General features: G+C 37.8%; 1 protein-coding gene across 2 annotated transcripts in view; it reads right to left on the bottom strand.

Annotated features, from left to right (window-relative positions):
• Positions 1–4890: 4890 nt before the first annotated feature.
• spata20 (spermatogenesis associated 20) overlaps positions 4891–24779 on the bottom strand; it is a 45001-nt gene continuing 25112 nt past the window's right edge. The window contains exons 16-19 of one of the 2 annotated variants that reach the window (XR_013289262.1): positions 13006–15139; positions 10542–10638; positions 7281–7369; positions 4891–6253 (exon numbers count right to left, since the gene is read on the bottom strand). Coding sequence is in view for 1 of the 2 variants with exons in the window: in XM_077551302.1 (XP_077407428.1) it covers positions 14945–15139 (195 nt within the window). In the remaining variant the exon portion in view is untranslated. Of the gene's footprint in view, positions 6254–7280; positions 7370–10541; positions 10639–12666; positions 15140–24779 lie in introns of those variants that run through there. The other variant, XM_077551302.1, reaches the window with a different exon arrangement.

Below are 24779 nucleotides of genomic sequence, written 5' to 3'. Positions count from 1 at the left end.
GCTATGTTGCCTCGTGTGCTATCTTAAACTACCATTAGAGGACATGGAAAAGGGATAACAAAAAAAAATTCAGCGGTCATGTCGATGCTTGTTTTTTATGATTCCTTTCCATCAATGTCAACTGTCACTCCTGTCCAAAACTTCAAAATGAATCCCTTTTTTTGGGGGGAGGTCATTTATAACTAGGGCAGTGGTAATAAGATCTGTGCGTATGTGTCTGTTTCTACTCCTGACCTCTGACCTCAAGAGTGATCTACAGCTGCTACCTGCCAATTGTGCCTGACAAACCAGTGTGGTTATCTTCCTATGACGTCCCCGCAAATACACACTTGGACAAAGTGAAAATGGAATATGACACCAGGGATGTCCCCATGCATCATTCTTTTGACCACACTGATCAATATTTCCAATATGGCTGTTTGAAAAGAATCAAATGATGAAAACATGTGTGATCTGTGCCTTACATACGAGACTGAATTTTTAGTGGATTATGGAAATGTTCAGCATCTGTTCCGCTGGTGCCGTCCCTCTGATCTGCGTCCAGATGACATTCCTGTCTGGTCAGCTTCACAGCAGTTCAACATCAATGAGGCCGCCTCATTTGCATCATAGATTGTGGCAACTGGAGAAGCTGGGATTGAAGGATCCCCTCTTCAATTGCTCAGCGAGGAGCTTTGTATTTTTTCTGGGAGCACAAAGAAAAAATATGACTCATTTCAGTGATTTGAATGAAAATTGTTACTTTGGATATATAGAGGTTGGATAATTCTGAATTTGCATTGTTTGGGAGACTTACCGTATCTCTTTAAAGTCTCATGACATTTTGGATTCAATCCGCCATTTTGTATGACCTAACGTGAGACCTCAGTTTAAAGCATAAATCATTACTTCCGTGAGCAGCAAAATTATTAACTCCATATTATTTGCTTGATGAGCCTATTATTCCCTTAAAAAAAAATCAAGAATAATCTATTCAATTTCCACAATGCATTTTAAAACACGTCTTTTATTCTACCACAAATTTAAAAAATTTGATTCACATTCAAATATGACACTTGCATGGTACAATTTTTACTACTTCTTTTTTTTTTTTTAACACAATTAAGGGAGAATCTCCCAGTTTAAAAAAACACAACAAAAAAAACTTCCTAGGAGTTAATAACATGTCTGTGACATGCTTTGTAATAATAATAATAATAATAATAATAATAATAATAATAATAATAATAATAATGATAATAATAATAATAATCAGGAGATTTTTTTTAAAAATTGTAATTAATTGCATTACTTCAATAGTTAACTCACGATTAATCGCACATTTTATATATACTTTATATCTGTTCTAAATGTACAATATATTTTTTATTTATTTATTTTTTTAGTTTTCATACTCTTGTGAACATTGAAGTGGGAAAAAAATGTTTAATAGAAATATGGCCGCATCTTTTAGTCATTGATACAGTAATTTCATAATTCATATAATTGAGTCAAAATAAAAAAGATTTACTTTACTGTAAAAACGAGTGTGATATTGATTTATGTTGAGGTTATTTGTCTGCCACTAGATGGCATAATTGCATTTGTAAGATGTTGGCGACAGCTCAGCGCAGTTTTCTTTTCATATTAAGAGCTATCTAATCTTTAACATGAAGCAAATTAATTGAAGTAACTTGCGAAATTGTGCACATTTTAAAAATGGTAAAATACAACTTGACCACAAATATATGCAATATTATTCAATTTCTTTCTGCAAAATTTTGACGAGGACGTGTCTACTGCGTTGCGACTGTAATTCCCCAAATACAGGCTTTTTAAGTAAGGGGCTGTGATTAATTGCACGTTATAAAAATTTGTGGCGTTAAAAGAACATTAAATTAACTCAAAATTAACACACTAATTTTGACACTCCTAATAATAATAACAAAGTGTTCCCTCCCGGCTGCAAAGCATCCAGAAGAAAAATGATCCGCAGCTTTTATCCATGTTCTTTGTGGTCACACCTCTGTTTATAGAGTTTAGAAGTCTCATCAAAAAGGAATTCACTTTATCAGTCTTTGTCTCAAGACGCCAGGAGCTTGTGAAGAAGTTTGCAGATGTGACCTGGTGGGATTTTCGTGTGGGTTAATAGACCGTATTACATAATTGACCACACACGGAATCATAGTTTACCTTAACTGTAACCGACTAATAATGTTTGGCCCTAAAATAATTGATGAGATCTGCAAGATGGTCAGGCTGTCATATTACAGAGTCTGCTAGTTAGAAACACCTGGCTCTTCCATCATATTATTGTATGAAAAACAAAATGATCTAATTGTCCAAGTGAAAACTATCTGGGCCAAACAATGACAGCCCAAATCAAAAAGGCGATCTCTTGTTACCACTGCATGACTGTTGGCGACCAAAACATAAGCAAGAAATTGTTTGGTATGCAAGCAGTCCTCAGTTTACGACAATCCTGATATTCAACATTTATCACTTAGAAATATGGAAATGTCGAAAGGCTTCCTAAAAAAATTCCTAAATCTGGAAAGGATCATCTGTGGAGACACCGTCTTCGCCCTACAACTCCCCTCCAATTTTAATGCACCCCACAATTGGGGGGGGGGGGGCTATCGGTTGGGCCGCAGTATTAAGCTGTGCTGCGGTCCCCTATCCGTGTACGCTGGCGTGACGACCGGGGCCTTTCCCCGCTGGCCTTGGGGTTCGGGGGTGCCGCCCGTCCCCCGGTGCTCCCATCTCCCCTTCTGGCACCAGTGTTCCGTCCCACCACGCGGCTGGAGGTGGGGTGGGCGCGGGTGCTCTCGCCGCTCCGCTGTCCGGCCCCTCTCCGGCACCAATGCCTGGGTGCGGGGGGTCCCTGGGGTTTGGGGGTCGGGGTCTGGTGATTGGTGGGGGGGGGGGGCACGGCGGGCCTGCCGTTGCCGTGCCCCGTCCTGCTGCCTTGGGTTGGGGGCGCGGGCCGTGTTGGGGTGGGGGGCGCTCCTGGGTTTGCTCTCCGGCCGGTGGCCCCTGCGGGCCCCGGGGGTTGTCCCTTGGCGCTGCCGTGGCCTGGGGGGCCCTGGGGGGTTGTGGTTGCTCTGTCCTGGACGGGGTCGACGGCTCCTCTCTTTGGTGGAGATTTTCATGCATGCCAGATCCACCACACCAGCACCTATCGAAACTCAAACACAATCTGCTTCTTCCTCTGGTCGTTGAATCGGTGGAAGCTGATGTCTGTGGATCTCACTCTGCTTCGTCTATCCTTCTTTCCTTCCTTTCCTCAGTCTCTCCTTTGGTCTCTTGAGGTCTCCCTAATTTGTTGAAATGTAAATGTTTCTGCGGTTGGTGAAAGACTCTGGTTGGTAACCCGGTGGGTAGTAGGTCATTTCTGGTCGGTGCTGGTTTTCACTTTCCTTTCTTATCTTTGATCCTTTCTCGGGTCTCCTGACAACCTCACGACTCTAGCTGGATTCTGAAGTATTCGGTTTAGATGAACGGTATGGGATTTTTAATAGGTTTTAGGTGAACTAATGAGTACACACTCACACGCACGCACACATGCACACGCACATACACATACAAAATTAAAAAAAATTAAATACAATAAAAAAAGAGAGAGAGCAATGATGATGACATGTCGAATCGGTAAAATTACCAAATGAACAATACTGAGCTCCCTCAAGAAAAAAAGAAAAAAAGAGAAGGAAATAAATAAACAGACAGACATAAATAGAGATTTAGGTCATCCACAAGGTAAATTCCTTTTCTGCTGATGTAACTGAGAACTAAAGTAACTAATACTACAGAAAGTATTCACCATCATCCTGACATTTTTCCAGGCCAGGTTAGCATGCAATAAGCTAGTTCGCACAGCGTCGTGACTCGTGAGAATACATCGTCACGCAGCACATGAAGATGCGTTCAGTTACCACTACTTACCATTTCAAGTGATAGTTTTATACTTATGGCGTATTGCGTTTTTAATGTACATATTTATTTACTGTACTGTAATTATAACTCTGCTAATGCATTAGCTTAGACTACAGTAAAGACGATAAGACATCGGCTACAAATCGGAATTTTTTATGATTTGGGGGTGACCCACGCCCACAGCCACAAAAAAACAAAAAACAAAAAACTTAGTGATGATTAGGATTATGCAAAACTTGAAATGTGGGGGAGGAAAGAGATGTAGGAAGACTTTGTGTGTTTTTTTTTCTTACATAATTAACCAATTTTCCAAGTGATTTATTCAAATTTGGGATACAAATTTTGATCTAGCGGCTAAACTATGTTAATCATCAGGTTAAGTGCCCAATGATTGCAAATTACGATACATAGAGTTGATGGTTTATTGCCTTAATTCCTGGACTACCACAATTGCCTCATCTACTCTTCTTTGCCCACATTTTTCTCAATCATCAAATATGAATATATGAAGATGGGTATGAGCATGTCAGCAGAATTAAGAGTGCAAAGGCAACATAGTGGAATAGTGTAGCAGTCAGTTCAGCACCACAACCTAGCCCCCAAACCCCCAGACACTCCCCACCCCGACCCCCGTACCCCGGAATCGGTGCCAGAGAGGGGCCGGACAGTGGAGTAGCGCAAAACGGTTAATTGTTTCAATTAGTCATCTATTTAGCAAAATGCACAACTCCAATATTTTAAAGACGGAATACTATGAAAAATAATAATAATTTTATAAATTATTACTATTTATATAATAAATATAAATATATAAATTAAATATAAAAATAAATATATAAATTATTATTATTATTTAATAAATTAAAAAAAAATTATAATGTTGTTACAAGTGTCTGATCAAATCCCATCATGTCATAACATCCGTCATTCATGACACAACGAGGCTGTTTTTGGACTCAGACGCAGAGGAAGAGGTGGAGGGTAAAGCAGCTTTTAATTAACAAAACAAAAGCTCTTCAATGAGAGGGAAAAAATAAAGACTATACAAACATTAACTGAAAGCGCTCCAAAAGGGAGGAAGTTCACAACTACATTCAAAAACAAAAATCACTCTATGACTAAACGAAACTAAGCTATACAAAATTACAAACAAAGGTTCTCTCACGAGACAAGGCAAATAAAGGCAACAAGGCAATTGGATATCAAGGCTGTGGTCTATGGCAGGCTTCAGTGGCTCAAACGAAAACACTTCGGCACAAGACAGGGAAAACGCAGACTATTTAACACATGAGGGTGATGGGGAACAGGTGGAAACAATCAGGGATCAGGGTTGACACAGACACCACACGAGGAAGGGCAAGTGACCTGAAACGAGAGGAGTCAGACTTTTCACAATAAAACAGGAAATGACAAGACACCCTCACCGCGGTGTGACAATTCAACCTTTAAACTCCAATTAAAAATGTAAAGTTATTGGCATAAAAGTAGGGCTGGATTTATTATACAGTAAATAGTTTAAGTGACCCAATTCCACGTTTTTTCTTTCTCATATGGCCCAGTTCAGATATACTTCATGACAGTGTAAGCAGGAAAAAATATATACTGAATAAGCAAACCAAAGGTTCAGAACTGACATGGGTCACATGTACTTTATGTGATGTCATTAAAACATGTCATTGATTGCAATGTAGGAAAGAGTCCAAGTCACACGTACTGTATTTTTTTTGTAATGTTTAGTATTATATAAAGGATTTTTTGAAATGCAAGCAAGCACAGTAATATTGAATATGGATAACTTGGTAGAACGCATAAATTTAAGGTGCAGCTGAATAAATTAGAATATGGAAGTTCATTTATTTCAGTAGTTCGATTCAAAAAGTGAAACTCATCTTATACAGGTTTGAATAAATTACATTTATGATGACTTTCTAATATATTGAAATGCTCTTGTCAGTACTAAATTTGAACTTTTAACACTAGACTCAGCGGCAATTATGAGGACGGCTAACTTTGTACTACAATCATCACATCGTACTGCTCGTAGTTTGCCGTTCAGAAGGTGACTTTTGTACTAGAAAATTCATTTTAAAATGCCGTACATTGTCGTCTCAGGTGGCGATATGCAAGTTTCGCATGTATTGCAAAACTACAAGTGGATAAGAAAGTGGAGAAATGGCGAGGTTGGTCAGAAGGGATTTAATGAGCATACCTTTCTCTGTGCTTTGGCCTAACTAGGCTACCATGATGAACTAGTTTGCGCGTTCCCCCCTCAGCCTCCATCGCTCTACTTACCTTACATGCCGCTACACAAAATGGGGCCTGGCAACACATGATAAATCTATAGACAGAAGAGAAGAGATAGGGGTGGAGGGTTCACTCTGGCAAAATGATAAAATGCTGATTTGTTCTCAGATATTTCCCACATGCAGTACTTCTGTGGATTGAACTATATGTAGTTTATATAGTAGATATACAGCATTTTTGAAACAACGAGATAATATAAGGTAAATTCCATGCAATATATTAGGATTATGTTCCCGATGTAAACACATCATTCCGTAAAATACAAACTTTTACCCACTAAGCTTAACCCTCAATAATTTGTTAGGGTTACTCATAATTAAATCACATGATCTCAATAGTTAACCCGCGATTAAGCATGAATTCATCGCACGCTATATCAGTTCTAAATGTACTCTTGTTAATTAACAAAAAAGTGGACAACTGTGGTTATCAAATACCAAACACAAAGTATTTACTGATACGGTAATAGGAATTCATTCATTCAAGTTATTTGACGTTAAAAAGAGTGTGAAACACTGATTCATAGATTTGTGTTGATGTAGTTTTCTGCTACCAGGTGGCATTAGTGTTTGATGTTGGACATTGGTGAAAGGAATAGTACATTTTTCCTTTCAAAATCAGTCAGAGCAAACTGAATTTGGAACATGAAGCAACTTGTCAACTAGTCACTCGCCCCCACAAATATATATTTGATCACATTTATCACTGATAAATTGTGTTGCACAAGTTTGTGTGTAAAATAAAGCATGAACAATGTTTTTACATTTACAATTGCATTTATTTTTTTAATTCCTCTGGAAATCATACTTAATGCGTTTTAATGTCATTCCATTTGATGACTTTTAATGTTTTTAAATGAACCGCAGAATCCCTGATTTATGTCCACCAAGCTACTGTACATTCTGGTGCAATGTAGAAGATGAAAAAATTGTCTTTTCATTCCACACAACACAGCAATATTCTAAGGCAGTAAAATTACACATAAGATAATACAAAAGAAATCAATATAATGTTTTCTATGGAAACCCATCTCATATTTTTCCTGACTTTGAATTACTGACCTGATGGCTCCCTGTTGTTGGCGTCATCTGCCCTTTTCTCCTTATTTCATCTCATCTTCTTATCATACATATGAATACTCCTCTGCTTCCTGCACACAATGTATAGTGAGGGCATGTGAATTGAGTTGCAACTAACCAGATACCGTGAAATGTTCTTTAAAATGGGTATAAACAAGCGGTAAGGACCAGCAAGGCCTCCTCAGCACTTAACTACATTCGCAACCAAAATTATAATAGTTGCAGTCTATTGTTTTCATTTCTTTTGACCATACATTTCTGTCCAAGCGGCTAATTTAAAACAATACTTAAAATACAAAATTTTACTGTATATGTAGGCATACCTGTGGATGAACTAGTGAAGACATAATGAAATTCATAATTATATATGTGAGCTCGGGCCATTGTTAATGTCTGACTTTGCATTATATAACCTGCTATCTTATTGAATGTTCACTAATAGGAAACTAAAACAAGCCAAAATAAAAAGGAAAGACTGATTAACTCATTCACTGCCATTGACGGCTATAGACATCAAAAATTCATTTAAACTATTTCTATTAGTTTAACATTTTGTTAACAAGAGTATGAAAACCTAGAAAAAAATATTTATTGTACATTTAGAAAACAATACTTAAAATACAAAATTTTACTGTATATGTAGGCATACCTGTGGATGAACTAGTGAAGACATAATGAAATTCATAATTATATATGTGAGCTCGGGCCATTGTTAATGTCTGACTTTGCATTATATAACCTGCTATCTTATTGAATGTTCACTAATAGGAAACTAAAACAAGCCAAAATAAAAAGGAAAGACTGATTAACTCATTCACTGCCATTGACGGCTATAGACATCAAAAATTCATTTAAACTATTTCTATTAGTTTAACATTTTGTTAACAAGAGTATGAAAACCTAGAAAAAAATATTTATTGTACATTTAGAACGGATATAAAATTCATGATTAATCGTGAGTTAACTAGTGAAGCCATGCGATTAATTATGATTAAAAAACTTAATTGCTTGACGTCCCTAATTTTTAATATTATTTTTTTAAAGTTTTAATCATCTTTTATTTTCTTCTTTTTTAAAGAAAAGAAAAGATGATTAAAACTTTTTTTAAAAAGAACAAAAGAATATTAAAAATGAATTAAAAAAATTAATTTAATTAATTAATTAAAAATAAAAGTTTTAATCATCTTTTATTTTCTTTAAAAAAAAGAAAAGAAAAGATGATTAAAACTTTAAAAAAAGAACAAAAGAATATTAAAAATTAGGGGCGTCAGGCGATTACAATTATTCATAACTAATCGCATGACTTCACTATTTAACTCAGATTAATCACAAATTTTATATCTGTTCTAAATGTACAATCTTTTTTTTTTAGGTTTTCATACTCTTGTTAACAAAAGTGGAAAAAACTAATAGAACTAGTTCTAATGAATTTTTGACGTCTATAGCCGTCAATGGCAGTGAATGAGTTAACAATCCAACGTCTCCTCTGACCCATTTCGTTCATTTATTTATTTCAATCTAGACAGTGTGGACAACTCTATCTCCGCCTGCCCTCACGCTGACTGGTCGCCCAACTGGCCCGGAGGCGTCTTACTGGATGCACTCGGCTGCTCATGACTGCTTTTGTGATGCTCTTGTAGCCGATACAGCTTGAGCCATGATCCAATTCTGTTGTCTTGCTACGTCTGTCATGTTTATCCAGACCTGGCAACACTGAAGGGGAGAAACGGGGCACTGACGTAGCCGAGAAATGGACCTTGACTTCATTTTCTATCCGTTTGTTGACCTTTTTCTTTAAATACACCACCAGCGAAATTCAACAGCAGCCAATGCGGTTGAATTACTTTGTTCTTTTATTTTTTTTCATATGTACAGTAGATAGCATTGTGAATATTAATTTTTCTTTCTTTTTTTCCTCGAGTGTCTCTCCGCCTGGCGGCACTTTCTCTTGAACTCTCAGATGACCACACATGATTTATTTTAACCGGTGTAATTTATTCAAAGATATTCTGTATTTTAATTTTGACGTTTTTTGCATCTATACGCACTTTGGATAACGACAACTCATTAACAGTTCTTTGAAAGCTTTGAACTGAATAATGATGTGCTTTTTAAGTAAGATAAGAGTGCTTATCATAAGGAAACAGACACTTCAAAGAAAATGCAACTGTGATCAGAGAACATTACTGTACATCCATAATATGGGATGCAGTGATGTTGAGACATTGGAAGATGATGAGGTCAAGACTATGTCGGTTATTGTGGGGTAGATTCTCGGGCATGTTATGAAAATTAAAATGCCTCTAACTAACACAATCAAAAGTTTGTGCAATCTGGATCAGTTTCAGCATTGGATGAATATTAACTCATTCACTGCCATAAATTCATTTTTAAAAAAGATTGTTAAAAATTAGGAGCAAGAGGCGGTTCTTTTTTTTAAATTGTAATTAATCGCATGACTTCACGAGTTAACTCACGATTAATTACACATTTTATATCTGTTCTAAATGTACAATAAAAAATTCTAGGCTTTCATACTCTTGTTAACAAAAGTGGAAAAAAAATTTAACTAATAGAAATAGTTCAAATTAAAATTTTGACGTTTAGTGCCGTCAACGGCAGTGAATAAATAAATAAAAAACAGGAAAGAAAATATTATTAAAAATTTGGGGCGTCAGGCGATTAAAGTTTTTAATCTTAATTAATCTCATGACTTCACTAGTTAACTTGCGATTAATCACAAATTTAATATCTGTTCTAAATGTACAATAAAGCAATTCTAGGTTTTCATATTATTGTTAACAAAAGTGGAAACAAATGTTAAACTAATATAAATAGTTAAAATGATTTTTTTACGTTTAAAGCCGTCATTGGCAGTAAATGAAATTAAAATCATCAGATGGCATAATTTAAGGCGATGTAGGATAATCGCTTTTTTTTTTGTGTTAAATGCTGGCTCCTTTTTGAGCATCCACCCACTCATAACATATGGTAAGCTTGTGTACAGCTAATATGGGTTTCTATTAAAAATAATTCTATTAAATAATCTCATCCAAAATGTTTAGATTTCAAAATAATACTCTTCAGATTCATTCTCATAACACGTGAATTTTACAATTGTTCTCATCATCTCATTCAAAGTTTGAAACAAAGTGCAGCAACTTTCCGAAATCAGCCCTTTCCTGACAGAAAAATGAAATTTTCTTGAGCGTGTAAGACGCATCGGAATCTTTTTGAACTCACTGAACGCTTCTCCTTTCTTCAAGTTAGTGTGTCACTGTTGTCAGCCCCCCTGTGGCCTCATTATCACACAGGCAGGCACGAGGCACAGCAGCCAAATCTGGAAACAGGCACACGAGTGCAGCCTTAGACAAAACTTTTTTTCTTTTTTCATCCAAATTGTCTCGCACTACATAGTAGGATGACCTGGCAACAAAAAGATCAAAGCAAGCTATTATCACTTATTCAGCTGTTTAAAATAAATAAATAAAAAATAACAGGCTGCACATGGTCCTGATCCTGCCACCACAAAGATGGAGTAGGATGGATGCACCAGCACAAATTTAAAACTGATTCCCCAACCCCCACCCACTTCATTAGTTCGTACCTTTTAACTGTTAGTCATATAGTTTCTGTCGGAACTTTCTGGAATAGTACTTGTTGGAAGTTGTGTTTTTCTACACCAGAAATACTGGTTGAGAAAAATGGAATTTTTTGTTTCAAAGGATTTGTAGGATGAAACAGACAAACGGACTGCTATTAATATAGCACTTTTTTAGCTATAGCACCTTACAAAGCCTCAAATGATAACTACTCATTCACAAGCCAATGGTGGTCGGCTGCTGCCACGCATGGCGCTGCTGACTGGGAGCAGTGGTGATGATTGAACCCACAACCTCACGGATGGGAGATGACCACTCTACCACTGAGCCAAAGAATAAGCTGAAGAAGTATTAAAGAGGGTATTTTTTTTTTCCGTTCTTTAAGGTAAAGAGTACGAACATTCTTGTCAACATAAACTGGAACCTGACCCAGAAAAAAGAGGAATCAATTTACATTTAATTAAACATGTTTGTGAATACTGTCTACAAGTAGTTATCAGGTCAGGTGTCACTTTAAAGTCAAGTTTATAGAGGTATTTCTTGCTTAAGTACAGAATTCCATCGTTCAGTTTCATGGTATATTTAGATGTGTTAACCCTAATTTGCAATAAGTGCATCAAGCATGAGACCCCTCGACTTCACCAGTCTGGTGCATTCTCTAGTTTAAAATGCTTTTCCAGGCCTTTACTGCAGCCTGTTTCAGACTTTAGACTTGACAAAATGTTAAAAGACTTGCAACTCGACTTGGACTTTAACAACAATGACTTGTGACTTCACTTGGACTTGAGCCCTTTGACTAGAAAACACTTGCTCCTTCCACCAAAAGAAAAAGGGGAAGCCGCAAACATACGCCCCCTTCAAAATAAAGCTGACCAAATAATACATTGACACCAATGCAACAGCCTTAGTGGACTTTACTTTGAAGTCGGCCTGCATGGTGGCGTTAACGCCAACTTGACTTCCTTTTGACATTTCCGCTTGCATTATCGTTTTTATTGAAATTACATATTTTCTACCACCATTATAATAATGCCACCCTGAAAATATATTTAGTAGCTACTCTAGGATGCGAAGAAACCACAAGTTATTTACGCCGTCATTGTATGATACAGTACAAGTCTCCGGCGGAGAGCTAGCTGTTAGCGTTAGCATCAGGTGCCTGGCTGGCAACACACTGTAGATTGACAGCTGTTGCTTGGCTTGCTTGCTTTTCTTTATTTTATTTTCAATACTGTGGACCTATGCTATTTTGTAATCCACTGTCCATGTTAAAAACGAAGGGAATGTGCCTTAAATTGCACTTAGAGGTATTTTGCATTATTATTATAAAAAAAAAAATTATGAAGAAACGCAAGTGGATAAGGTGGCAAATTTCCTCAGGCGGGGAGAGTGATACGACGTTCCTACTGTGACAGGATGAAACATCTTGTTTGTCTCCTTCGCTTCCACAGCCCAGAGCAGGAACCTGGGAGCCAAACTCCCTCGCCTCACCATCAGCAGCCCATCTGTCTCCTTTCGTACACTCGCATAGAAACACACATGCACTGAGCATTCCCATGTGGCCCTTCTCCCTACAATGCTAAGTCACACAGAGTTTACATTACCTTCTTTCAGCCTGCCGGCATTCCACACAACGAGAGGGGATTTCTCTGTGTAAGGAGTATAAATAGTACAAAAGGGGAATACGGCAGACAACTGGGACACAATCACTTTCCCGCAGCTGGACTTTTCTCATTTGAGATTGATTTGCACAAGGTAGAAAGGAATACATAAGTCAGATCATTTATTAAATATAGTATGTGGACAGTGAAGTCCATAACAATTTATATCATGAAGACATTTTGAATGAAAATTAATTTCATTTGGTGAGCTGGTATCTTATAGCTGACTGTTGTCAGTAATCAAGAATATAGTATTAAACACATTTTAAAAAATGGCTTGTGAAAAATGCATTTTAACTGCGGTGTGTAAAATCTTGAATACCAAGGAACTTTTACTTTACATTGATTATGGCGGCGCTAAATGGACAAAAGTGGTATTGTTATGCCTGAAGGAAGACCACATTTCCCATGAGGACAAGCGCATTGTGTGGTTTTTGAACTCACGCCAGCGAGTGAAAGCCGGTTGATCTTTGGCTGTTTTTTAATCTGGGTAGCTTCCCTTTTTATTTTTCGTCTCCTCAGACAAAACTTTTCAGTTATTTTGCAGCTTCTGCTAGGAAAGCAGTAATCATGCGCCGACATTCAAATTGACTTCCGTATTTGTAACGAATGAGGAAGGGGGGAAGTCACGTATGCCATAAAGTCAGCACATTTGTATTTTTTTTGTGTCTACCATCCTCCTCAAAGTTGCTTAGTGCCAGTAAAAATGATTCAGACGGCCTCAGGCCATGGCAAAAGTACCATTCAACTAGTTTTAAGTCGATCTTTCATCAGTAGAGTTATGAAAATATTTTATTAAGGTTGAAAAGTTCCTTGGTGTTACTTTTACTATAAACACGGTACTCTGCTTACTATTGCGTTCATGGAATGTGAATTAAGCAGCAAAATCCACCTGTATTTATCCATCTCAGGGATTGTCACTTATTGTCGACTGGAAATGACATCACAGTTGCAGGAAACGACCTATCACGACTCAGCTTCAGACACCAGGTGAGCCGTGATTGGCTGTTATCTGAGTGACTGGGATGTCATTTTGAGTTGACATCAAGTTGCAAAATGGCTGCCCCTAGGATGAAAAACGGTGGATTTTGCTGTCATATTCCACAAATGCAATATTCGTCAGAACACTTTAGACTAGTGGGGCAACTTAGAACATATTATTATTATCATTGATATTATTATTATTGAAAGTGCTTTTAATTAAATCACTTTTAATCAAATTGTACAGTGTCCTGGAGTGTCTAGAAAGGTGCCTATAAATATAATGCAATTATTATTATTATTGTAAAGAATATTGAAGAGGTTGACTTCCCCTAAAAAAAAAAGACTTAAAGGTGCATTGTGCAGTTTAAAAAGGTAATATTAAAGCTTTTTCTACATCATGGATGCTTTTTTATCTTCCCTTTATAGTAGAGTGTGCGGACCCTCACCCGCCACAGTTTCTTTAGGGAGGGGGCGGAGTTTTTCTTACCTCATTTGAAGTCATGTCTTTGTCAGTCAACTGTAGCTGTCGCTTTTACATCGTACTTGCGCGCGCACCATGAACGAGCCTGACACAGATGCTGCAGTTACGCTTTGGGCCAGAGGTGGCAGTCATGAGTAAAATAGTGACAAACTGCAGAATAATACAGAATTTTGGGGATAAACTGCTGTATTTGGGACCCCTAAATGCTTACATTTGCTCACCAGGATACAGATGCATGTTGACATGCCCCCAAAAGGCAATTTCTTTGTTGAAATGAAGAAGAAGAATTAACACAGCAATTCCACCGGCTGATCCTCAGGCTCTAATAAAGTTGTTTACCTGTCTGTCAGTCATCACACAAGAATGACAGCCAGACGGGTGTCCGCAATATGACTTTCCACGCCTGCCATTATAACTTATCTCCAACTTCACCCAAAGGCTTTCTTCCATGAATATCTCACAAATCCTTACCGTAAAGCTCGCTTCGTCGACATGGTGCGTTCGAGATCGCTGTCGATTAAACGAGAGAGAAAGCAAGTTTAAGAGTGGGGGGTCTCACGACAATGCGGCTCGCTTATGCTGATGTGATTACACATTAAGTCACATACATACACGCACATTTCCGACGAGGAGGCAAGTGCTGCCAGATCTATGTGGCATGCAAGCGAGAACAGAATAAAAGACATTCCGTTGCAAAAAAAAAAAAAAGTAGGTTCAACGCGAGGTTAAGTTCTATTAAAAGTACGCGACTTCCTTCTGAGCAGTCACAAAAGGCTACAAGCGCTTCATATTTAGAATAAGCTTTCCTTACAGTATAATCGGCTCTATGTAGCAGATACATGAAATCATTAAATTAATTGTTTTCCAAACACTGTAAGTCGAGTGTTCAAAGCTCATTCGCTAAAAGTCTTTAAGTGCTCATTCAGCTTTAATCTTCACGTGGTCGACCAGCAGGAGCCGGCGCAGTTCTGCGGGTTCGGTGACGGGCAGTGAGCAGGTGAAGTCCTGGCACACGTAGGCGGTGGCCTCCCCGCCCTGCTGAGACAAGGAGGAGAGCACAGGCAGACGCTGGCGGAGGAATGCGTCCGCATTGCCGTCTAAAAGCATCAGGACCTGCCAAATGGGAGTGCGGGGGAGAAAAAAAAAGAGAAAGAAGACAAAATGGTCTTTAAAGAAATAGGATTTTGAGTGATCTAAGACCATATCAACTTCCATCCATCCATTATATGAACATATAAGTGCAAATGTTTTATATAGAATGGAAGCCTACAACTTGGAATTCAGTATTACAAAATGCTACAATTAAATACAACTTGCAGTTCCCCCAAAAAATGATATGTAGATTAACACGCAAGTATCGTTGAGTGCCAGGGAAGGACATTGCACCGTTGATGATGAATTCAAGAAAGCAAAATGTTCACTAATTACCAAAGTGGTAAAGCTGCAGATAATTGCGAATGGGAGAGAACTAACAACATTCATTACATTGTTATTACATTGTTATTACACTGATAACATCAACAGAAATAATGTACAAGCTGCAAGCTGAGGCTCCCCAAAAAATAAATGCATCTCTGCTTACCTTGTGTTAATCGCCATTGTCAAATAAAATTAACCTTTTTTTTTTTTTTTTACAATATGTCCTTCAAAATAAACATTAATATACTAATTGATATTGACTTTTACAACAAGGTGGACTTCTTTAAAATAAATGAAAATAAACTATTGTGAAGTTTGTTTTTGTAAGGACTCAAATCAAGTTTGATACCTGAAGAAATTAATGTTTATTGAAGGTCAAGTGGCCCACAAGGTCAACTTAAAGGTCAAAAGGGCAGGTTACTAAAACATGCAAACCTTCAAATCCTTGTTGAATTCTCTTTCCAACGAGACCTGTTTTGTGAAGATTGACCCTGTAGTTCCTGCGATATAAGGATTCAAAGGAAATTGGCCACGCCCCTTTTTGTCAAAATTCAGTGGGATGTAGCTTCCAAACCCCTGCTACGATTGACCCAATTTTTTTGATTTCATGTTGCTCCATCACTATCAACAGGTACACTAAGTTTCATTAGAATCTAAAAAAAAAAAAATAATACATTTTTTAAATATTGAAACAAACGAAGCTTCATGAAGCACTTGTGAATTTTTGGGACTCTCATAGATGGCACTCTTGGTTTAAAGATGCATTGGAAATGTAATTAATTCCAATTTGCACTAGCAAATTTAAACCAAAATCACCATCTAGAGGAGTAAAAAAAAATATTGCAAGTGCTTCACGAAGCTTCATTTTTGAGTTTTGAGTTGCTCCTTAGTGACGGTCTAAATCGCTGCAAAGGCCACCGCGTAGCCCGAAGGCAGCGGCACCTCTAAGGCCAGGAATCAATCCGCAAGTTCAACTGCCTGTGTTTGAAAGCTGTCACAGCAGTGTAGAAGTATTTCTATTACCAGTCCAAGCGGGAAAGGTGAATTACATTCAGCCGCCATTAAAAAATTAAATATTTATGCTGCACTATTTCATTCTGTTTACGGATGGTGGCGAGCACGAGGAACAGGAGGCACGGGGAATTATAGATTCACACCGGGTGCTATTGACGACGGCTGTAAACATTTCTCCGACATTTAGACACACGGGGGAAGACTGTGGTGGTGGTGATGGTGGGGGGGGGATGGAATGTGTTCATGACGGTGTGACTGTTGCTAAGGAGACAGGATGAGGAGTTCCATGCCAAGTGCAACCTTTGCCTCTTTGTCCTGACTCTTTATTTTTTTTTATTGCATGTCAGCATTATGTTGTCGCCGTGCGGGCCCGGACCACATGGAGCTACACATCCTGCGACTTAAAGGTCAGCCGGGCTAATACACATCAAAAGAACAGCCTTCTTCAAGGCATTAGTTCACCTTGGGTTCCGCCCTCAACTTAAAATCAGGCACACAAAGTGAAGTCATTCCTGGGGACGAGTGATGATGGCGGCCACGAGGAGATTTACTTCCTCAATCCATCTCTCACTGTCCTGTGTTTTGACTGTCTCTACTGCACACACACACACACACACACACACACGTATGAAGGAAGCAGCCCAGTCATCATAACAAGCAGGCATCTGGACTGCAGCCCCAGGACAGACACACGCATGCATTCACACTTGGACAGCTTGGAAAAGCTGGTGATGGTGGGAGTTAGTGCTTGCAGGACCACATGCGCTGCATACATCATCTGTCATCCCTTGACATCCACTTTACTAGCAGCTCCATTCACATGTACGTCTGTTTTGTTTTTTAAACCGTAACGGTGATAAAAAAATATATTTAAAAAAAAGCACAACAATGAGAAGTAGGCAGTACACATTATTGACTGCAGTAGCTATTTATGCTCCCCTTGGTGAGTTAAAGTGCTTAACTTATAGGGGTGTGAATTGCCTAATACCTGGCTATTTGATCCGTATCACGATTCATAGGTCACGATTCGATTTGATACCGATTAATCCCGATACGGATCTATAAATCGATTATTGGGATTTTTTTTTTAACTCAAATTTACAAAATGCTGATCAGTAAACTTGTACATGTACACTGTAAGATTTGTATGAAAATGTATTTATTTATCTGAAACTTCAGGCTTATAAACTGTGAGCCACTGTATTTAACAAACAGGTTGCAATTTGTTTCATGTTTGAATAGCATTGAAATAAAAAAAATAATAATTAAAAAAAATTTAAGGCTTAATGTGTGAACCCTAATCCTAAACAGGGCTGGGCAATGAATGAAATTAATTCAATAAATCGGCATTTAAAAAATCAAATCGTTGAAAACTTGCTAAATCGTGAAATTGAGTTGTCTTCTGGATTATTAAAAGCTGTTGTTTTTATGTTCTGTTACATACAAATGTTTTTGAGATTTGTAATTTTGCATAAGTGGCAAAATGCTAGCTGGCCGGTTTACAAGACATGTTTACAATAGCTACCACCCTACCATGGATGAAGTTTATGTTTAAAATGATTTTGAATCAGTACACATTAGTTTTGAAAAAATGAAACTTAAATAAATTTGTTGGGTTTATAAAAAAATATTTTTTTTTATTTTTTATAACCTTAAGTAAGACATTTTGTTGAATATTTCCATTAAAAATTGAACATCAATTCAGCCACATATTGAATTAATACGAGAATTGTGCACTGTAATATCACTATATATCACTAAATATTTTTTTTAACACCCCTATTATCTAATATATTAGACCACCATCACATCTGACAAAAATTAACAGCATTTTTTTTGTAGAGGTGCAATCATTTATCAACAACTGATTGATTTTCAAATTAATCGATTATTTTTGATAATCAATTAACCGTTTTGATAACTGTCCAAATCCTCCCAATTTTAGCTTCCCAACAGTAAATATTCTCCAATTACGGATTATTTTTGTGTTGAGTCATTGAGCCTATCTGTGCTGCAGGGAATGTGGTGTGCTCAGTAGTCGACTTGTGGTTGTTGTGATGGTACGTCGTGATTTCTTAATTATTGTAGTCTCTTTAAACAAAATATGTTTAGCAAAAAAAGAAAGTGGTCGGATGAATATGTGTAATATGAATTCACGTATTGCAGAACGTATGGTGTTCCACAGGGTTCAATTCTGGGGCCTCTGCTGTTTTTTTAGGGCTGGGTTGGGTTGATAAAAAAATCTAATAATCGATATCAAATCAATTTTCCTTTTTTTAAAGTGTTATTTTCCAACTATTGAATTAGAATTATGAAAATATTTTCATCTCACCTTTGCTGATGTGAATGTGTAACATGTAAGTAATTTTAACGTGTTACATTCATTAATAAACTAAATCTTTCGAACAGTTACTGCCTCCTTTAATGTTTGTGGAGTTTTTATCATGTCCTTGATATTTAAGAAAAAACGATGTTCCATAATTAATATCTGATTGAAGTGAAGTGAATCGAATCGGGAAAAAAATCGAAATTGAATCGAAACTTGTGAATAAAAATCGATTGATTATGAAAATTAGAATCGATACCTTAGCCCTACCGTTCTTATTGCATCTGACTGCTGAGGTAAACGACAAAGCACATCACCGAAAAAACATCACGTACATCCCCTGAATGCCAAAAGAAAAAGCAATCCGCTTTGAGGGTGTGCGGACGTGTTCCAGAGGCAGGTTGCGTCCTGTGTCACGTTGGCATCAGTTTTCACCAGTTGACAAGTCTCCATCCACTGGAGCCTCTCCGCTAAATCACCGACGGTCTGCAGTGAGTTGTGAGACACCTCGCTGTCTGAGCGGAATTAATGACCGAGTCCCTCAATCAGTCGCTGGCGCCTGCGACATATTTCACCGGCTCGTGCTGTGTTCGTGATGAAAGCAAATGCTCCTTTAGTAGAGTCATAAAAGTCATGTCAAGTAGAAATTTGTTGGGAGAGCCAAGCTGATGTGCGAACGTTGTAAACGAATATTGACGGGGGAAGGTTTTATAAAGACGTCATCGACACTATGAACACGACGGACACTTCAACAACTACGACTTAAGTGGCTTGACTTAAGCCAACTTTAGTCTGACCTGCTAATAAAATGAGCAAAACATCTGTTTGTGTCAACTTCCTGTTTCATTAAGGATGTCAAGACCCATTTCTTTAAATACTGAATTGAGGAGAACAGTTTTATCAACACTTAAATGGCAAAAACTGAAAATAAATCCTTAAAAAAAATAAAATAAATAAGGATTGTGTGTTACTGAAGACTTTCTAAAACCACGTTAAACCGTCCAACCAGTAATCAGCTCATGCATTCTGCATTTGGCAATTTATTATTATATTATATTATTAGTATGGGATTTTTTTTAATGGGCTTTAGGTGAACTGATGAATACACACACGCTCGCACGCACGCACGCACGCACGCACACACACACACACACGCACATACACATTCTCACCCACATACAAAAAAAAAAGTGTATATATATATATATATATATATATATATATATATATATATATATATATATATACATATACACACACATATATATATATATATATATACATACATATATACATATATGTGTGTGTATATGTATATATATTTAAAAAAAAAAGAAAAAAAATGAGAAAAAAAACATTATTATTATTTTTTTTTTAAAAGGAGAGCAATGATGATGTCAAATCGAATGAACAATACTGAGCTCTCCTTAGAAAAAAAAAGAAAAAGAAAAAGCTCATGCCTGAGTTATCCGGATTTTCTGGACTATAAGCCATTACTTTCATGCCACACTTTGAACTCTGTGGCTTTAAATGTCACACCGTTTATTTATGGATTTTTACTCATGCTGTAGATCTTCTCGTCGCATCTGACTAATGAAATGATCTCACTGAGTGGACCCATGAAAACTGTTGCTGAAGAAACTTCAATGTGCTGACAAAAGTGACACTAATTAACTCCAACTAAGACCATGTTACATTCTATTGTGACAGAATAAAGGCAAAATATGACAAAATAAGAGTGACAAATATTGAACCTATACAGGACCTAAGAGTGATAAATCCAGGTCAATATCAACCGCATAACAAATGACAACAATATCATCACAAGGGACAAATACAGGCCCATAACAACCCCACGACCCAACCTGAGAAGCAATACCAAGATATGCCCTTTACTTTCGAACTTAATTTCGCTGTGTGGCTTTGAATCAGGTCGGGTAATTACAGCTGGAGCCGAACCCATTTGATCTTTGGCGAAATTGCCAGATAATCACAGAGCACATACAGAGATAGAAAATACACTCAGATTTACACATTCGCTGAGTGGACACTAGGTGTCAATCAATGAAATTTTGTAATCAATAATTAATTAATTAATTAATAATTAAGCGCATGACTTCCATAATTAACTCACAATTAATCGCAAATTAATCGCACATTTTATATTTCAAATTGTATGTAAATTTACAATTAATTGTACAATCTTTTCTTCAAATTTTTCATACTCTTAACAAAGTGGGAAGAAATGCTAACCTTATAGAAATATGGTTACAATAAAATATTTTTTTTTCCTTTGTTGTAAATATTTTAAACTAAAACAAAATTAATTATTTTCGTAGTACAGTGGTACCTCGGCTCACGAACACTTCAGCTCACGGACTTTTCGCCTCACGAACATTAAATTCGCGAGCATATAGTCTCAGCTGACGAACTAGTTTTCGGCGGACGAACCAAATCACGCGACACGAGAAATCACGAGAAGCTGACGCACGCTCACGGCGTCCCAGTTCGTCTTTGAGTGCGGACGTGGTTTGTGTTTGGTAGACATTTTGGACCATTTTGGAGTGTACTTTTGCTATCATGGGACCGAAAAAGATCCCACCACAGGCTAGTGTTAAGCCTAAGAAGACATTAAAGAAATTTACGGTCGAGCAGAAGGAGATCATCGAAAAACACGAACGAGGTGTGCGTTTGTGTGACTTAGCGTCCCGGGTATTATCGCCGAGAAAGCACGGCAACTTCACTCGGATATCATCAAGAGGCAACCTGGAAGTTCATAATGAGGTCCTCAACACAGAGGATTTGATTCGCCTTCAAGAGGACAAGCAGAAGGAAGCCATTCAGGAGTTGTCATGTGAGGACGAGGAGGAGGAGATGGCTGCAGCATCAAGTGAGAGCATCAAGACCATGTTAACTAAGTGGAGTGATGTGCAGAATTTTATCGAACAGTACCATTCAGAAAAGACTGTGGCTATGAGAATCATCAACATGATGAATGATAATGTGATGCCTCACTTTCGTAAGACCTTACAACTCAGAAAGCAACAGGTGTCAATTAAGAGGTTTTTAGTCAGCAACAAGGATAAAGAGTCTCCTAAGAAACAAAGAAGAGAAGCCACACCGGAGGACTCACCTTCCAAACAGTAACTCCCTCCCTCCCTCCTCCTCCCACTCCATTCCATCAAGCCTTCAACTACTATACCATCACAAAGGCAAGTTGCAAGTTTTGCAAATAAAAACACTTTATTATACAGTACAGTGCATTTCTTTAATTACAATAGCACATTTATTATACATAAAATAAGGTATATTTTGTGTAGTTTTAAGGCTTTTTTAGTAGAAAATTGTGTTTTATGGGGACCTGGGAACGGATTATTCTCATTTCAATGGTTTCCTATGGGAAATACTTGTTTGGAAGACGAACTTTTCGGCTCACATACTCTCTGTGGGAACCAATTAAGTTTGTGAGCCAAGGTACCACTGTATATATTAATGCATCGGATTTGATTCCCGCGCTGTCGCTCGCGCCATGTTTTTTTTCATACTCGCAATGCATTGTGGTCTATATCAACTCGGTTGAGTGAACGTCGATGTTCACCACTTTTCAGAGTGCATTGTGGGTAATTTTGAGTGTCTTACATTTCCGTTCCCTGGACATTCAGACGCCACTACAAAATGGCGTGACCCCTAAGTAGGGCGTTCCTTTGTTCTTTTCTATAATACCTTTGGAAAAGCCTTCTTCACAATAACACTCCGTTTGAACTTATGACACTAAAACTGAGATTACAGTATTTCGTTAAAAAAACACTCCCAGCGTATAAAAATAGAATGATGGAAACACGGACGGACATCTGTAAACTTGTGGGGTGTAAATGTATGTGCGCGAGGCCGTCTTATCTGTCGAGCGTTGGGTCTTATTTACCGAGCGGCGATGGGGATAAACGCAATGTGGAGCGTTGAGCGCGGCAGACACGATACAACCACGGCGAGGATTACATTCGTGAACACACCTCCCCCATAGGTTTATGGTTACACAGAGACGAGGAATTACGACATCGGAGGACATAAGAGGAAAATGTAATATTTCAGATGAGCAATTCTCGGAAGTGAAAAGTAGGATAAATGTCAGGAGTTTACGGCGAATATCTGCAGAGAAAAAATGAGCGTGAAGGCATTTCAGTGTTTTAGCTTGAAAGGTCCCGCTTCTCTCCATCTGGGTCCTTTCTCACGGCTGCCAATCACCGTGTGTCCAGCTGTTTTACTTGTTATTGGGCTTAGCAGGTTATTACCGCAGAGCGCGCCAATCTATTCCGAGCGCAGATCATGTTTGGAGACAAATAAACACACACGCATCCAGTCTTGAGGTGACTGTGATGGATGGCGACGGGAGCAGCATTAAGACAGAAAGTGCTTGTGAGGGCGCTAAGAAGTCATAAAGGCGCCCAGAGAGCGAGCACATTGCTGTAATCGGCTTCTGCTCGCTTTCTTTGGAGTACAAGTTCGCCTCTGGCGAGGTTTGTTACCTCGACTCATCATTACATGTTCTTTCCTCTCGCCGCCTTCTTTATTATCACCCGTCCAACCCTTTCTCAGTCTCTATGGACTTGTTAGGGATAGCCTGACGTTTCCCTCCAGCGTTTAAAAGGTGCCCTCTGTAAGGACCATCTTTCCTCTTAAAGGCCATTGCTATTGCATGCTTTTTTTTGACGAGCCATTCATCCTTCCTCAGGGTATTGTGAATAGAAAATGTGAATGAGCATCAGGATAGAGAAGCAGTGATTCTTTCTTTTTTTAAAGGGAAGTAACAGTTGCTTTCTGATGTAATCTCAGTACTAAAATATCATGGCGACATCTATAGTCGACTTAAATCGTTCAGTTAGACCAGTGGTTTTTAACTCATTCACTCCCAGCCATTCCCAGAGAAATGCCTGCGCTTCTTGGTCTGCATTAGAAATGGCTTCTCTTCTTTGTACTGTAGTTTCATCTAGCAACGGCGGCTGGCACGGTGGATTGAGTTCACCCACAATGTTTTTTTTCTTTTCTTTTTTTTTTCTTTTCTATGGAGAGCTCAGTATTGTTCATTCGATTTGACATGTCATCATTGCTCTCCTTTTTTATTTTTTATTAAAATTTTTATATATATTTTTTTGTATGTGGGTGAGTATGTGTATGTGCGTGTGCGTGCGTGCGAGCGTGTGTGTATTCATCAGTTCACCTAAAACCTATTAAAAAAAATCCCATACTAATAATATAATATAATAATAAATTGCCAAATGCAGAAACATCCATGTTAGTTATCACGATGTGGTGGCTCTCGCTAACAGGCAGAATTAAGTAACCAGAATTAGGTTAAAAAATTCTATATACGTAGACCATGTTTCTATAAATTTTGATATTTGGAGGCAGATATTTTTTCCATTAAAATGTGATTTATGAGGAGGTTAGACCATTGGTCGATATTCAGAGTTTGTTTATTTTTCCAGTTAACAAGAATTGTTTTTTTAGCGATAGTAAGGGCTACATGTATAGATTGAAATTGTTTATGTGGTAAGTCAGTTGTTAGGTCACCTAGCAAACACAAGTTTGGAGATAAAGGTATCCTACAGTCCAAAATAGCGGAAAGTTTTTCTAAGACTTTAGTCCAGAAATACATAACCGGAGTACATAACCATAAAGCATGAACATAAGTGTCTGTAGTGTTTTGTAAACATTGGAGACAAATGTCGGAGTCTGAGAGTCCCATTTTCTTCATCATATATTGAGTAATGTATGTTCTGTGAATAATTTTATACCCACAATGTTTTCTGGAAGTATTGCTGAGCCCTTTCTGTGATTTCCCTGACAGTAAGCATTCTTGTTTGCGGTGCCATTTGAGATCATGGGCATCCAGTATGATTTTTCGGCCTTGAGATTGTTCCAGATTCTCTGAATCTTTGGATGATGTTATGCACTGTAGATGATGATTACTTCAACCTTTTTGCAATTTTTCGCTGG

Source organism: Vanacampus margaritifer, chromosome 18 (genome assembly GCF_051991255.1).
Source record: "Vanacampus margaritifer isolate UIUO_Vmar chromosome 18, RoL_Vmar_1.0, whole genome shotgun sequence".
Taxonomy (NCBI): Eukaryota; Metazoa; Chordata; class Actinopteri; order Syngnathiformes; family Syngnathidae; genus Vanacampus; species Vanacampus margaritifer.
The sequence above is the reverse complement of the archived record's forward strand: the minus strand, read 5'-3'. Positions and strand labels throughout refer to the sequence as shown.